At 36.8% G+C, this 17,691-nt stretch overlaps 1 protein-coding gene across 2 annotated transcripts in view; it reads left to right on the forward strand.

Moving 5' to 3' along the window:
- Apool (apolipoprotein O-like) overlaps positions 1 to 17,691 on the forward strand; it is a 65,926-nt gene that overhangs the window by 7,823 nt on the left and 40,412 nt on the right. For both annotated transcript variants that reach the window (NM_001393716.1, NM_001014105.2), the window contains 1 exon segment: positions 15,395 to 15,499. In NM_001393716.1, the coding sequence (NP_001380645.1) occupies positions 15,395 to 15,499 (105 nt within the window).

Raw genomic sequence — 17,691 nt, forward strand, 5'->3', positions numbered from 1 at the left:
CATCTGTTACAGGTCCATTGCTTATAAGACCAATCACTTAGCATTTTGTATTGTATCTATATCTAATAATCATTAGTTTATTCCTGAGCAGCTTTTGATTTTTCAAGTCAGCTTCTGTTCCTGTTCCAACTCCTCCCTCTTATTTCCACAGTCCTGTATGCCTCTGCACTTGTTTCCCTCTGGACCGTACACACTACTCCTGTAGAGAAATTACCCAGAATGAATCACAGTTCTCCCTTCTTTATTTTAAAGACAGATAGATATTGGGAAAGAAAGAACTAGTAAATAGAGTTTTAAAAAAAGAATTGACAAAAATACAGTTTGGCACAAATGATAGTGGGAAGGTAAAGAGTAGAGGAAGTGATTGGTTATAAAGGAGAAGAACAACATTTAATAAGAGGTGAGGAGTCTGTCTTTTCCTTGAGCTAGGTTGGTGAATTACAACTCTGCATTGTTCTCTAATCAGATCTATGGATACAGAGTTTATATATAGCTTTGTGGTGATATATTTCCCAAAGAGTAAGTGGAAACATCAAAATTAGACAAATGAAAAGTAGAAGGCAGATAAAGGAGATTTATTCAATGTATCCACAGTCCACATTAAAGAGAGGGACAAATACACCCAGTTATTCCCTGGAGTCCCTTTTTAGGATCCTGAAGTGAGGTAAAGTTTAAACATAGGGCAAGGGATAGGCACACGTAAGCAGGCTCAGTCCAGGTGTGGTCCTGCCCACCACTGACTCATTCATTGTTGCCTGGCCTTCAGTCTTATGTAAGGTGGTTTCAGCAAGTTGTTAGTACTGTGTGAAATTTTTTTCTAGGTGACAAGTATCCCACCTGACTGTGGCCTCTTTCTTTTTGAACATGAGATTTCCTGGGGGAAATTACCATTTCTTTGGAGTTCATTGATTCAGTAGTTTTATCTTTAAGTTGAGAGGTATCTTCATTTCTTCTAGAGTGGTTACAACAGTCTCCTTTTACTACTGTTCTTTTGGCCTACACAAAATATGATCCATTTAAACAATATTTAATATTTAAGCAGTTATATTATAAGTATATTTCCCTAGGAAACCCAGTAATGAAAATATTATTGGTGATTTAGCTAAAAGTACATTGGCCTGTATAGAAAATACTGTCTATTAAAGTATGTATTTGATTTTGATACAGTATAATTAATTTTACCAAGAACTTTTTCATGTTATATGCAAAGGTGAATTCTGTCTTTAGTAAATAGTCATTGACTTTTGGCACCAGCAGGTACTCCAAAAGCACCATTGCTGATACACTTACTAAACTCTATCCTGCTCTGATAGACTAGCTCATATTCCACTACTCACTGAATAATGTCTATTTGTGTGAAGCAATAATCTTGTTCTTACAAATATAATGTTATATTATTCTTTTTAAATGCATGCAATCTATTTTCTGTTGAGTAGCTGTAGGATTTGGGGGTCATTCTAGTAGGGACTATGAAGGGAGTCTATGCACTGAGAAAAGAGTATGCTTTATGTCTTTGAGGCCTGGAAGGATTTATATAGCTATAGTCAAAGGGTATATGGACACAGATGAATATAATTGTTGTGACAAGAGAATGAAATAGTGGTTTAGAAAGACTAATTTAGCAATCCTATACTGCTTATTTAATTGTTTTGAAATTTTGTAACGTATGAACCCTAAACTGATAACAACTTAAAAGTCATCTCTTTGAGTGTTACTGTCTATTCAGATAAACAGAATGCTTCCAGTGTTCAATTGCTACATCTCTATGAGCTGTGCAGAGCCTACATTTTTTCCTGCATATAATACATACATTTATATATATGTGTGAAATATGGCCTTCAGGACCTTAAAATAAAATTGCCGGTTTTGACAGTATATAGTATTTGTCTGACCTTGATGATAAACTGAATAAAGTTGAGTTATGCCAATCATGTGCCATTTCTGAAGGATTCCAAGTATATCAAGTATGTATTTTGTTATATTTATTTTTGTACTTCTTGGATTCTTATTTATCTAGGATAAATTTTCAAGTGCCATGCAGTAATTACTGTGCCACCATTTACAGTCATAAAAATGTTTAGAAATTCCAAAATAATTTAGTACTTTTATGTAATATTTTAATTAAAATATTCAGTGTTTAAAATATGTTATTCTGGTCCTATTATTGAATTATACAGCCACATTAAGCTAGGTTGTTTATTCTGGTTATCTTATGATTGGCCTTAAGTGCTAGAGCTTTAATTTTTATGCAAATTATATCTCATATGTACCATGTAATTCCCACCCATCTTAGACTAGGGAGTTAAATCCATTCTTCATCACTCACTCTTCTGGTTTTCAGTTTTGCTAATTGAACTATGTTGTGGCTGTTAGAATATTTAAATGAAGTAGGCTCGAACAGATAATTGAGCTCAGAAAGAACCTTAGAAATTGCTATCTTGAAAAGTGTTTTGATGTTGTTTGCTTTTTCCTCCATAAATGTGAAATGAATGTATACACAACTTGTTGGCTTTACAGGCTGGCTGAGTGATGTGCTTAGTGAATAAAAGACAGTCTTTTCTGGGTCGGTACTTATGGGGGGCTTCCCCTTCTTTGAGAAAAAGAGGAAGGGGTAAAGGAAGAGAGGGAGGTTTTGAGGGTGGGACTGGGAGGAGAGAAGGGAGGGGGCCTGCAACTGGAATGTTAGTGAGTAAATAAATAAATTAATGGAAAAAAAGACAGCCTTTTCACAGTGTTTTTTTTTTAAGTCTTTAAAGGATCTTACTGAGTGCTTATATCTATTTACTTATTTGACCCTTTCAGAATAGTATATATACTTTCTGCACTATTAACATATTTTATTATGCACAGTTGGCATTCAAAAATGTTAATTATATACCACTTTTCCCTCACAATATATTTATTAGACCACAGTTACTGTTTTGTAAGCATGCTCATCCTAAGATGTGCTGCACATCACTACTTACTGTTAATGCCCTCTAATATTTTGATCTCAAGAAAATAAGAGCTTCTGTGCACATTCTAAATGGCATTTAAATGTAGGCAAGAAAGCAGAGAGATGCAAGAATCTAAGCTCACTAATGAGCGCTCTCTCCCCCTCCCCCCGTCTCTCATAGTGGAAAACAGAAAAAGGATTTCTTCAATGTGTCTTTACTATTAATTTTCATTTTCTCTACTCTTGAGCTGTATGCAAAGTCATATATTAAAGCTTTATTTATATGTATTTATCATCTAAAAAAAAGAGGGACAAATAAATCCAGGGAAACTCTACATGTTGATCCTTAGAAACCCCAAGGTTTGTATTGGGGGCCTGAAGTGAGATTAAAGTTTAAATAGAAGGCCAAGGATTTGCACATCTGAGCAATTCCAGAGAAGGTGTGGCCCTGCCCACCATTGACCTGTTTTTGCCTGGGCTTCAGTCTCTTATCATTTAAGGTAGTCCAACAACATTTGTAATCTTTTTCCAAGACACAAATTCTCCCTCTAACGGGCTTATTCCTTCTAGTATGAGATTCTAAGGGAAATTCCCATTTCTTTGGGGCCCATCGCTTCAGTTTTCTGAAAGTCAGATTGAGAAACATAAGTTTCTCTAGAATATATTCACTTCTGTCATGCTGGTCGAAATTTCTCACTCTCTGTTTTAACATCTTGGAGTTTGTCTCTTTGAAACAAGTGTAATAAAAGAATGTAAGTAAGGAGCAGCTTTAAAACACACTTAGTGTCAGGAGGTTAGCAGTACATGAGAACCATTTTTAAATAACCTTTTTGCTTTTAGTTACTCTTAGAAGACTGACAGAACACCTTCATTTTGTTCATTTAAGACAGGGTGCCATCATGAGGCTTAGACTGGTCTGAAACTTAAGGGCCTCCAGTTTCAGTTTCCCAAATGGTGGAATTATGGGAAAGTGCTACCATGGCCAAGGTGACTTTATTTCAGTATCTATAGCTTCCTTTTTGTTTCTGAATAATATTCTCAGAAGATGTTGCTGATTATCCTTCTGGTGGTTTGTTCTCCATTGCCCCATGAAATCAGAGGAAAAATTGTTCTGGTTTGTCTGAATTGATGCCACCCACATCAATTGTAAGTGACAGATGTCAAAGAATTAGTGCCAATAACCCTTTCAGCTCAGTTTGAAGTACCTGGAGTAGAGGAGGCGGCTCTGCTTTCTGGCATACTTGAAGGTTATTCTCTTTATCTTGCAAGTAATGTTCTAGCATTTCAAAACTGTTCAGGGTCGTTTGGCACAGCTTACTTCTGTAGAATGTTAATAGCTTAATATGGCTTTCCAGAAAAATGACTATCAAGTAAACATCCCTAATTAACTATTAGGCTTTATGAAAACACAACCATCAAGAGTAAAACTATTTTGAAAATTAATTGTCAATAGTTTTACAAATATCTAATGCATGTTAATCTTTATAAGATGTATATGAGATAGCTACATTTAAAACAGTCAGCAATAATTAACATAATTATACAGAAGCACTATATAGAAGTTATTTTTAAACCAAAATATAGAGCCTTTGGTTTACTTGAATAAGTATATAGCAGTGACAATCATGCAAAATCTCATATAATTTGGGGAACAGTGCTAGTTATTACAGATAGGTTATATACAAGTATACCTCATATACAATAGCAAAATACCAATCATCAGAGTGTATATATAATTTTTTCTGTGTTTTAATTAGGAAGATTGTCCAGATGGCTATTTTGATGCCTTTTTAAATTTGTAAGACACTAAGAGGTTAGCATTCTACCATACGCATAAGGAAACTGTTGTATCCAGAGTGGGAGGATCTCTGAAGGCTCACCATTATCTATTTTAAAGACATGCCAGTTGGTTTCAAGAGTCAGCAACTAATGGTACTGAAGACAAAAACATTAGCAAGGCCGAATTCAGCAAGAAAAGATTCCAGTGTTTGTATAGATTATTTCTTTAGAACACAAGTGAAGCTATGTGGATAGGAAGACATTTTTTGACATTTGGAACAGCCCATCTACCTACCAATCAAGTAATTTATTCATGTTTATTAAATACACACATCATGCTTATTGCTATATGTGCCAAAGACCAAGTCAATTATAAGCTTTGTTAGTTATTAGATACTGGAAAGAAACAAAAGATATTTTTCTAAGTTCAAAAGTGCAGGGTGTGTAGAGGACACATTTTAGGGTTATGTTATCTAGTCAGAGGAGTCTTTCAGAATGAAAGAAAGGGTTAGAAAGGATATCCTTGTTATTCCACCATAATCTGTATGTGTTTTCTCTCATTCTTATTCAGGATAATTTCTTGACTCATGGCCAAGGAAAAGCTGTGCATGTTCTAGCCTGCTGGGCCCATTGCTCAGAATGGCTCTGGCTGCCTACAGCCTGTTACTGTCTCTCCTCCCTTATTTGACTGTTTATAAGGCACTGTGCTGAGCAATAACACCTGTTATTTTGTATGTATGAACCTTGCATGCTTTTAACTTTGTATATTTTATGTACTATAGAGCTTAGATATACAGTATATGTGCTCTAGTCACAGATAACATTAGGCATCAATAGTAGAGTCAATTTAAATTTTTGCTTACAAAGTAGTCATTTTAAAAGACATAAGTTGATCCTGAAATGGACTTTGACTTTCATAAGACACTTTCTAAGTAGTCACAAGTCTGAAACACAAACAGCAGAAAACAAAACAATTTTAACAAAACTTAAAATCTTGCCTTAAGTTCATCACAAAGAGCAAAACAATCCGTTTGATGACTTTTTGTTGATTTAGACACAAGAATTAGATTCTAGTTCTATATCAATACCTTTATATTAAAGCATTAACATTTTTGAAATATATGAATCTTATTCTCAAACTGGGGATTTTATAATTGCAGTGAGATATCAATTTTTATTTTGTATTTTTTAGCTTTTGGATAAATCTGTGGTAAAGAGAGATATGATTTCAAAAATAAATACAAATATCCAATATTATCAAAGTTTTAAATTGTCAGGAATTGAAAAAATATATGTATTTGTATATACCACACATGTGTGGGTTGTCTGTGGAGACTAGAAGGTACCATCCAGTTCCTTGGAGCTAGAATTATAGGCCATTTTGAGCTGCTTGATGTGGGTGCTATGAACTTAACTCTAGTCCTCTGGAAGAAAAGCAGGACTTAACTTTAAAGTTTATTATGTATACAGTGTTCTGCCTGCATGTATTCCTGCAGGCCAGAAGAGGGCACCAGATCTCATTATATATGGTTATGAAGCTCCCTGTTGTTGCTGGGAATTGAACTCAGGACCTCTAGAAGAGCAGACAGTGCTCTTAACCACTGAACCATCTCTCCAGCCCCAGGACTTAACTTTAAACCACTGTGCTATGGCTCCAGCCCATGTTTTTCTGCTGGACCAAGTGGAGGTAAAAAGCAGCAGGTGCTGGCTGAAGTAAAAGATAGGAAAATGTCCTTGCAGTAAAATGACTCTGCAACTGCTGGGCATTTCCATCTTTCCTCTCCTGTTAGGACCAGTGTACTGTGAGTGACAGACACCCCCAAAATGTGTTGTAGTTCCACTTTAGTTTTTGCTTTGTTATTGAAGTTTGGGAGTCCATATTCTGTTTCCAGGTACAGCTACCTGTCCTCAATGAACTAGGAGAGTCACATTAATAGTAGAAAGCAGAAAAGGGAGATTTATTCAGTGTGACCACATTGGGAAGAGGGACAAAGAGATCCAGTGAACTCACCAAAATTCATATCCCAGAATCTGAGTCCTTCATAAGCCCCTGAACCAATGAGTTATAAAAGTCTGACCATTTCTATACTTCCAGCTGTAATGGAGAATAAGTTTTGGTTGTTGTTGTTAAGTCAGTTTAACTTCTAATTCCAAACCTTTTACCAGCAGCACCTTAAATGATACTAACTATATTAGATTATCATGAAGATTTATAAACTCAGTGTATGTAAACTTCCTGTAACATGCTAAGTGTTCTTCAGACACAGAACATAGTATCTTCAGAGAACCTTTATGTGCCTAGAGGTGTCGTAGTAAGGTATGGCACAGTATCATACTTCTGCCAGAGAGCAGAGCCATTCCATATCCAATTTTAACTCACTGCAGTTTGTTTTTTTGTTTTTTTAATTTTCTCACTGCTTTGTGCCTCCACAACCATCATTTGCTCTGTGTCAGTTCTTCTATTGTTATTTCTTTCACTTCTTGACTAATATATTATTTAAGAGAAAGCTCTTTGGCCAACATATTTTAAATTATGTAGTCCTGTTTCCTTTCTCGTTCTCATGATTTTAGGATTTCTCTGCCTAAAAGTTCTAGATAGCTGCTGTGTTCCAAATATGTTACTTCCACACATGTGTCTTGGGTCACTACTTGCTGTTACTGTTCCTTAATGCTTGTTTAAATGATATTTATAAAGAAGATATTTTCCAAGGTGTCTGAACAGGAAAATGACTCTCCTTTGTAATCATACTCTTTGACTTTTTTCTAAAAATCCAACAAATGGGGCTGGAGGGATGGCTCAGAGGTTAAGAGCACTGACTGTTCTTCCAGAGGTCCTGAGTTCAATTCCCAGCAACCACATGGTGGCTCACAACCATCTGTAAAGAGATCTGATGCCCTCTTCTGGTGTGTCTGAAGACAGCTACAGTGTACTTATATAGAATAAATGAATAAATAAAAAAATTTAAAAAAATCCAACAAATGTATTGGTCAAGTTTTATATCAGTAAAGGAAAATATTTTTTCTTGAAGTCCCATTTTCTCCTTCCTTATTTCAGATGATTAGGATTGTAATTGCTTATGTGTCCCTGTAACATTGTTAGGGGAGAAACACAATGTAGGTTCATATGTCTTCTAAAAAATACATGCTAGGTAGTAGTGAATCATTACCATAGAAAACGACATTTATTGTTAAATGTCCAAAGACTGGATAAAATGATATAATTGCTTTATAGTTTAGATATTGGTTCTTACATTTGTATGAAATAAATTAATGCTTTTCTTCCATTAATTCATACTAAAACATGTCCTTAATACAAGCCCAGGGATAAATTGTCAATAAAGCCTCTAAGATTTATTTGCTTCAATGTAAGATGGAAATGACAAGGTTCAGAGTAGCATGCAAAAGCAAATCTAATTAAAGTGCTGTGCAAAGCGTCACTGTGCGCCCTTATCTAGCAGTTCTGGGGTCTGTTGATTGAGTTATCTGGTAAAAAATCTTGTAGAGCAAGTCTGCTGACCTGAGTTTCATCCCAGAACCCACGTAGGTGGAAGGAGAGAACAGATTGCAGACTTGTCCTCTGGCAGGCAATGTGTGCACTGTGGCACCTGCACTACTCTTCTCTCTTTTTCTCAAATTAAAATAAAAACAAAGAGTGATCTGTGCTCAAAATGATACTTTTGGGGATAATGATGCAGAGTTCAGTCAGAAGAATCCTAAAGGAAAGCACTAAAGGAGACTCAAAGCTGAGAAAATAATGGATGGCATGTTTCCTCAGACATAGGTTCTGAGGGAGGAGGAGACAGTTTGTTTTTTATGTTTACAGCCCAGAACAGCATCCGAGTTTTGTTTAAGACTGAGAAATGTAAATAAAATACATGTTTGCTTTTGTTCTGATCACCATTTTCTGAAATATATATCATCTTTTAGGAAAGCCCCTCATATATAAGGATAAAATATCTCATCTTTAATATTTGCCTTCATCCTTTTTAGAAGAATAACAGCATTATATTTGTTTGCAGTGACTATGACTAGCTCTGTTGGCTCTTTCAATGTGTGTGTGTGTGTGTGTGTGTGTGTGTGTGTGTGTGTGTGTGTGTGTGTGTGATAGTGTATATAATATGCATGTATTACGTATACATATATATGCACACATGTTCTGAATGGATGGATATAGAGTTAAAATTGATATGAAAATAGTTTAATCTCTTTCTGAAAGAATCACAAGTTATTAATTGTTGTAGCTCTAAAGTTGCACTGTTTAATAAAATTGTCTTCAGTAACAGAAACTATCTAAAGCTATGGTACCAAGTAAAATAGCACCAGGGACATATTTTAATTAATCTTAAAAGGATGCTTAGTGGGACAGAGAAGCTGGTTTCTAAAGTAATTTTAATTTTAACTCATTATAGTGCCCAGTGCCCTAAATATCTGCTCTAGAGAGTTCTTTTTACATATAAGATATGAATAACAAGTCTTCTAATACTTGTTCAGGCACAGTTCTGGAACTAAAATAGTTATGCTGTGAGTAGTAGATATTGCTACTTCTAGATCTGAATGCTTCAAAACTTTTAGGTTGCTGATCAAGTCATGAGGAGTATTTCTATTCTGTCCATACAAGTGATACTTTGTATTGCTTCTTTTCTTGCCATATAAACTCTACTGTCCTCATCAAAACTGAAAATAGAAGGTCCAGCAAGGTGGCTCAGTGGCTCCAAGCACTTGCCTTTCATACCTACAGATCCAAGTTCAATCCCCAGGGCTCACGTGGTAGGAGAGAACTGTCTTCCACAAGTTATCCTCTGATCTTCACATATATGCATGTCATGTACTCATTCCCACAACACACACGAAATAAATATGTGTAATTTTAAAAGAAAATAGGACTTCAGAATGAAGTTTTCTAATTAACTTTGGGGAATAGTTCTTATTTGGCATGTGTATATAATTTAATATTAGTATTCTTTATTTTATATATGGGTATTTTGCTTGTGTGTGTATGTATGTATAGTACTTGTGTGTCTTGTACCCACAGAGGCCAATAGAAAACATGGAGGTGGAATTACAAGTGGTTGTAAGCTGCTGTGTCTGTGCTGGGAATTGAACCTGGGTCTAATCCCTGAGCCATCTCTCTGGCCCTTAATTTAATTTTTTAAGTTAGCACACAGCTATTAAACACTACCGTGCCTTTTAAAATAAAGTGTGTTATAGTTGATTCTTCTCCCATTTTCCATTCCCCCTTCTTTGCCTGCTGTTCCTGTGTATTCTCCCCTCTGTGAGTCTTTTTGCTGTTCCGCCCATACTTGTTCCCAGGGCACCTCTTTTAATAGTAACCTTTATTCCTAAATTATTAAAATTACCCTTTAGCTTCTGTATTCTCAATGTTTATTTGAATAAAATTTATGATATAATTAGTACAACATCACTAAATGTAATTACTTTCTGGTGGCTTTTATTTTTTGAGGAAAAGTATGACAATAGCTTATTTGCTGCAAAATTATATACTTGGAAATTATCACTGTCGTTTATCATCATGTAGTGTCATAATTAGGAGAGACTCAAGATGTTTCGTAGTGCAACCTCCTTTCAAAAGTGGGGAATCTGAGACACAAAAGGTCTCGTAGCAAATTAGGAGCTGAGCTGAGGCTAGAACACAATTTTTCTATTTCACAGCAGTATGTTCCTTCAATGATACCATTTTTACCTTTGCCTTTTAGACCTTCACAAGTGAACCAGCCCCAGGGCACTGTAAAGTACAAAATTCTATTAAGCTGCTAATGGCTGTCCTGTATTTTGATGACTAATCTCAACTTGTCACAGCTCATTAGGTACTGGAAATAGACTCACTAAGTTCCTGAGCCAAATATTTAAAAGCATTTTATACCTGCAATATTGCAAGCACAATTGAATTTTACAAATCTCAATTTGAAGGTCCAGCTGGCTGTTTGCATGAGGTACTTGTTGCATAACTATATTCTAGGGTACCAGCACTTAGTGAGGCATGTTTCCTCAGGTGTGTAAAATATGATTTCTCTTTCATTGTGCAAGGAAGGGAAGGTCCAATGACTTCTCTGAATTGTATTGATCAAAAGGCTAAATATTGTGCTTGTAATTCTGCGAGGACGGATTATAATGCAGGCTAGCTTCAGTTTTCTCCAACAGTGAGACTATTCTAACCTGCCCACAGCATTTGCTGGTGCTATTAGATCTGACATTTTAAAATGTCATGGTGGATTTCATGAGCAAAATTCTCCACAAGTGAAAGATACACTTGATTTTAGCCAAAAGGCTGAGAAGCATTCAAAAGTAGATGATAAACAATTAACTCACAGATTTCCTACTTGTGCCCACATCTTTTCTACTTGAATTGTCATAGCTATCTAGCTATAGCTGTCATCACTCCCTAAGGAATTATTAGTCTCCTTGGAGAGTAAATGGTCATCGCAGTGACACATGCAATAAAAAGCTCAGGATAAGAGTTAGGAGAAAGAAGACTATCTATGTAGATTGGAGATAGAGTGCAGAGAACATGAAAGGTAAAAAATGGTTTTAAGCAGTGTGTTAGCAAAGAGGAAGCCAATTTATTTTTTTTTGAAGCAGGATAGTGATCTGATTGACAATAAAATTATCTTGACTTGACAGAGGCAATTACACTTGGCTGGAGTTAGATGAGACTATAGAGTCATGGCCATGGGCTAGGAGACTAAGGATGACAGCAATGATGATGATGATGATGGCAAGAGCTAATATATACTGAACCTTTTCTCTGTGTTAGTTCCTTTGTGATAGGTGACATTAGACATATGGACATTGACACAGAGTTTCACTTTCTCAGAGCCACATCATGAATAAAGAGTAAAGACCGAATTTACATTCAAATTTGACTCTAAAGTCTGTCCTCTTTTTCACTACTTTACCAAGTAGATGATAGGGCCTAGTCTAGATTGGTGATTCCTATCTCACTTGTGTATACCTCTATTATAAGATCCATTGGCATAAGCTGTTGTATTATCTACTGCTTCTCCTATTATTAAACTGAGACGACTGAGATTGCAGATCACACCTTTTAACTCCAGTACATGTTCATTACAGTGTCTACTTGATAAGGTTTGCCTCTTCATTCTTCCTTGTTTCCTGCTTCCTCTTCCTCCATGTATGCTGATTAGCTTTATCCAAGGTCGAGTTACAGTGCTGTTGGCTTTGAGGGCAGTCTTAATGAGTCAATAAAATCTATTAATAAAATGCCTTGAGTTAGAAATGAATGTGAAACAAGGTTATATATTGATGAAAATGAAACTGGTGAATCATGGGAAGCTAACCCTGCATTTTCCCTAGAAGCAACGGTTCCTAGTTACTTTATAGAACAGAACAATCACAAATAACAAGAATCAATTATTTTCGTTATCAAAATTCTGCCAAGGGATGAGTTGTACCAGAATGAGAGAGTTAAATGCTGTTTATCTTTGCTATTTATAATCCTAAGGCCTGTTCTCTTTAGGGAAAAACTGGTTTTAATTCTCATTAGCTTTTTAAAAATCATTTATAATTTGCCTCTGACAAATTGTTATTTTTGCAGATACAAATAGTTTTAACTCAAGTTCTTTCATTCTTGTGAAAGCCAAAGCACCTCTTTTTAATTTTAATGCTCTTTGTTTAATGACAGCCTTCCCTTATAAAGTTTTATAGTGTACTTAAATTCTTCCGGTACTTAAAAATCGAGTCTTTTTTTAAAAGTAGGAATTGACAGTGTTTGTTATTACTGTAGTATTTCATTTAAGGGTCAGATAATACTTTTGGCTTTGTGGAATATGTAAGGTTTCTAGTCACATATGCTTCCCTTCCTTTTATAAACCTTCCAGTATGCTTTACAGTCATTTGTAGCTCAGAGCTCAGTCCAGAATTGTCCCAGTGTTGAGGTTTGCCAACCTTTGTTCTAATGTTTCAGTGTGCTATGCCGTCAGCCACTCTTTTTTATAGAGTAACACCCTTTTCACTGTTTTAACTTGTGCTCAGAAAGGATGAAGTATGCTGATCTATTTTTTGTATTAAATCATAATTATCCGTTCATATAAATTTATTTTAAATTCTAGATGATATTATTGCATTGTATGAATTAATGCAACTACTCTAAGAATATTCGTTTTAGAAAAGTGTTCATGTATTATACTTCAAAACTCTTTCTATATATCTAGGGATTACTATCTTAGGAAAAACATACATCTAGGTAGATATTTAAAAATAGTTTTTATATAGCATAAGACTTGGCCTATTTCAAATAATCATCTTAGGGCTTTAGTAACAAAATTCCATAGGTTTATAGGTAAGCGTGCTTAATTTTAATAAAGTATCTTTGTGATGTAATTTTTAGTGATCTTGGTGATTATGAAGTACATTGTACATCTAGGAACAATAGCAGAATTAGCAAGAGACATGAGTCTGAAGGTTTTTGTTATGTGCTGGGAATATAACTGTTTGTTACTTAGAAGTTGTGGCATTAAACATTGTGTGTGTAGGCCAGAGGTTGATATCAAGTATCTTCCTGATCACTTTCCATGTTTAATTCACTGAGGTAGGATCTTACTGAAGTCAGAGCTCCAGAGCTTACTATCTTGGCTAATCTATTTAGGTAGCTCTTCTTACAGACTTCTGACTTTGTGTCGTGAGTGCTGGAATTATATGCTGGCTCTCAGGCTCTTGAAGCTACTTTATGTGTGCAATAGAGTCTTTATATTTGTATATAAACTGCTTTATCCACTGAGCCATTTCCCAGCCACCCATTAATTTTTTACAAAAATATTTTTGTTATTTATAAAAAATATGCTAAACAGAAAGAAATCAAATGAATTATACTTGTTAATTTTCTTTCATATTAACTAATATTCTTTTTATTTTCTTCAAAATTATACTTAATATGTTAACTTAAATTATATATTGTTTGCTGCTGTGCTTTGAAGTAAAAACTAGTTTTACAGCCGCCCTGAAGTAAGTGATATTTTGATTCTTCATCTAAAATTTAAATTGTATATGTGCAGGGATGAGGTATGGGTATCAGTATATGTCTTCAAGGAGGCCACAGGCACTGCATCCCGTGGTGTTGAGTTACAGGAAGTTGTGAGCTGCCTCTGTGGGAGTTGGGAACCGAACTCATATCCTCTGTAAGAGCAGTATGTACTCTTGACTGCTGAGCCATCTTTCTAGACCCAGTGTTTCTTTTATGTTTTTAAGTTCACATACAGGGTATTCGATAGCATGCCATTTTCAAACAGCATGTGTTTTAGTAGATTTCCTGCTCCTTTCACTTATTCCACTATTCTCTCCTGACTTCCAGTCCTTTCCTGTATCAAATTTCTTAAGTCTCACCTGTGCCTTTGCCCACCCTTGGCCTTCCCTGGAGTCTGCTTTTGCCTCTCTTGTTCTCTTTCTAGTATTGTAGGCTTTACTGACATTTATAGCCATAGGAAATTTGCAAGAAACTATAAGATTCAGGAAAGCATAATATTAACAAGGTAGCTCAAAATCTTCCATGGTTTTACGTTACATTTTCTTTATTTTGTGTGTGTGTCAGAGTTTACATGTGTCACTGTGTTCATGTGGAAGTCAGAGGACAACTTGTAGGAAGTGGTTCTTTTCTTTTACGGTCTGAGTCCTAGGGATTGGTGGCAGACATGCTTACTAGCTGAGCCATCTCACCTGCTCTTTTCTTTTTGATTGTTTGTGTGCTTGTGTGGTATATGTGTGTTAGTGCAGCCATTTGTGTGCCATGGCATGCATGTGTCATGGTGTAATTGTGGAGGTTAGAGGACAACAACTGGTGGGAGTTGGTATGCTCCTTTGCCTTTTCCAGGCAGGGATTCTCTTGATTCTGAGGCATGGCATACTCTGGGTTTAACTGGCCTAAGAGCTTCTAGCAAATGTTCCTGTCTCCACCTTCCATTTCCCCACAGGCTGGATTTCAGGTGTGTGCCGCTGCATCTGACTTTTCATTATATGAGTAGCAGGAATTGAATTCAGGGTCATCAGACTTGCACATGCTTTTAGCTGCTGAACCATCTCACTGCCCTCTCAGGTGTGCAGGAGTGTATGTGTGTGTGTGTGTGTGTGTGTGTGTGTGTGTGTGTGTATGTGTGAGAGAGAGAGAGAGAGAGAGAGAGAGAGAGAAAGAGAGAGAGAGAGAGAGAGAGAGAGAGAGAAAGAGAGAGAGAGAGAGAGAGAGAGAGAGAGAGAGAGAGAGAGAGAGAGAGAGAGGTGGGAGGTAGGTTGTTTTATGTTGCTCATGCTGGATGCTGGCCTTGAACTTGTTATATATTGTTATATAACTAAGTATCACCTTGAGCTCTGCATTTTTCTTCTCTAACTTCTGAGGGCTAATATTCCAAGCATGTGCTACCTTATGTAGTAGGGAATTAGACTCCAGGACTTTGCACATACTAGGCAAGTGGTGTTCCCACTTTTAGGAGACTGTAATTAAGAGTTCGTGTATATTTATTTAAAATCAGACTTTGAAGAAGACAATGAGATCTTTGCACTCTACAGTAGTTGGGGCAATACAAGGGCTTTGTGTAAATGTATAAATTTGAAATAGTTGAATATTTAATGTATTTCCCAAAATCCCCACAATACTTACCAGGAATTGAAAACAGAATCTTTTCACTTACAGTGGTCTTTTGATAATGTCTTTTTCAGATGAGAAAGTTGACAACCATGCCTGCAGGTCTGATATATGCATCTATAAATGTGCATCTGGCCAAAGAAGAGGAACCCAAAAAGCAGCTAGTGAGACCAGAACAGGTAATTGGTCTACAAAAGTTCCTGAATTTTGCATAATATAAACTTAATGGAAAACTATGTCAGTATTTTTGCTTCATCTATCATAAATATCTTTAAAGTCACTTACATATTTTATAAGCTTAAAGAAATAGTTATGAGGTATCTAAATTATACAATATGTAGAGAGAAATACAGAATTTTTACTTCAAAATGGTGATTTTTTTAATGGGAAATCATTAAGAATGGGGCCTTAGAAAATGAGAAGCACATTGAAAAATAGCATTTATGTGTTAGAACACCTTTGTTTCTAGGCTCCTCTTAATTGGATGCTACTGCTTATATGCATTAGGTGGGGGAAGCTCTTGAATGGGCACACTCTTGTCTTTTCCCTGATTTATGCTGGCTTGGAGCTTTAATTGGACAAGCGTCTGCTGTCTGCCAGATCTGCTTTCATTTAAGTAGTTGTCCTTATTCCCGTTACAGGGGCTCTGCTGTCTGCATTTACCTTTGCAATCTGTGTGCCTGACAGGTTTTTACCTGACCCACAATAAATACTCAGTTTGTACCCTCTGTGGTGGCTCATTTCATAGTTAGGTAGTATCTCCCAATTACATATGAGAAGCAACCATAGCATTGCAATTTGTACAGAGGGCCTGTTTTTGTACATTCAAATCTGAGTATTCGTTACTCAGCTGGAGAGATGCTGTTTAGGGTATCAAGTAAACCACTGGAGCTTCACAGTTCTTGATGTCTATAGCAGGGCATAACTGATAGGTGGTGGCTCCAGTGATGGATTTACCTGCTAAACTTAGGCCCAGAGCTATCAAACCCCAGTGTCATTCCCAGTTGATGAGATTTGTTCCCAGCAGCTGACGGTTGGTTTTCCTTCTCTTTGTGAACTTTATAGCCTGAGCTAGGCCTCTTCTCATCTTCACTCCTCTGATTGCTAGTGTCTGGTACTACCGCCTTCTCTCTACAACTGTTTCCCAGGGCAATCTCTCATCCCAGGGCCATGGCAGACAAAATCTAAGCTCTCTGATTTATGGTTGATCCCTTTTTTCAGGCTTAAGGTAGCTCAGTTTTAAACAATGAATTCTTTATTATGAGAGTGGCGGACTCCTGCCCTTAGCGTGGCATATGGGATTCTTCTCCACTGCTGTCTTGTGTACTGGAGGAGTCAATTGCTCATCAGAGCCTCTGGTGTTAAAGACATGTAAGGTTTTTAGGATTATCCTAGAAGTAGGGCATTCCTTCTCTTTCACCAGGATTGTCTGGCTTACTTTTTGGAGGCATCTATTGCTTCTCATCCAGTACCAGTAAGCCATGCACATGGAGCTGTATTCAGCTTGGCTTCTTTTCCATGAGTCTGTCCCTCCATACTTTTTAGGTATCTTCTCACTCCCTGCCCTATTTTGCTTTCTCCGTTGCTGTGATAAACACAATGACCAAAAGCAACTTGGGAAGTGAATGGTGTATTTCATTCTTATAACTTACTGTCTAACATGAAGAAAACTCATGGTAGAAACCCAAGGCAGGAACTGAAGCAGGAGCTGTGGGGAATGATACTGGCCTGCTCCTCCTGGCTTGTTTAGCTAGCTAGCTTCCTTCCTTCCTTCCTTCCTTCCTTCCTTCCTTCCTTCCTTCCTTCCTTCCTTCCCTCATGCATTACATCCTGAGTTCATTTTCTCCTCCCTCCCTCCATCCCTTCCTCCATTCCTTCCTTCCTTCCCTCATGAATTACATCCTGACTACATTTTTCCACCCTCCACTCCTCCTAGCACCCCTGCCACCCAACCACCAACGCTTCTCCTCTCTCCCAGATCCATGCCTCCTCTGTTTCCCTTCAGAATGAGCAGGCCTCTCAGGTATATAAATTGAACACAGCATAACAATATACAATAGGACTAGGCACAAACCCTCATATCAAGGATGTATGAAGCAACACAGTAGGAGGAAAAGGGTCCCAAGAACAGGCTAAAGAATTAGAGTTAGCACCCACTGCCACTGTTAGGAGTCTCAAGAACACAAAGTTTATGCCAAACATATTCATGAGCCCATTGGACACCTTTGAGGTCATCCAATAGTTGGCGATCCTCAAATTTAGCGATGACCTCTGCCTGTATGTTAAGAACAATGAGGGTGGGGAGGGGTATCTTGAACACGATTTCAAAGGTGGTGAGGGGAGTTTCATACCAGATAGAGAGGGAAGGGTA

The sequence above is a fragment of the Rattus norvegicus genome, chromosome X (assembly GCF_021556685.1).
Source record: "Rattus norvegicus strain SHRSP/BbbUtx chromosome X, alternate assembly SHRSP_T2T, whole genome shotgun sequence".
Classification (NCBI taxonomy): domain Eukaryota; kingdom Metazoa; phylum Chordata; class Mammalia; order Rodentia; family Muridae; genus Rattus; species Rattus norvegicus.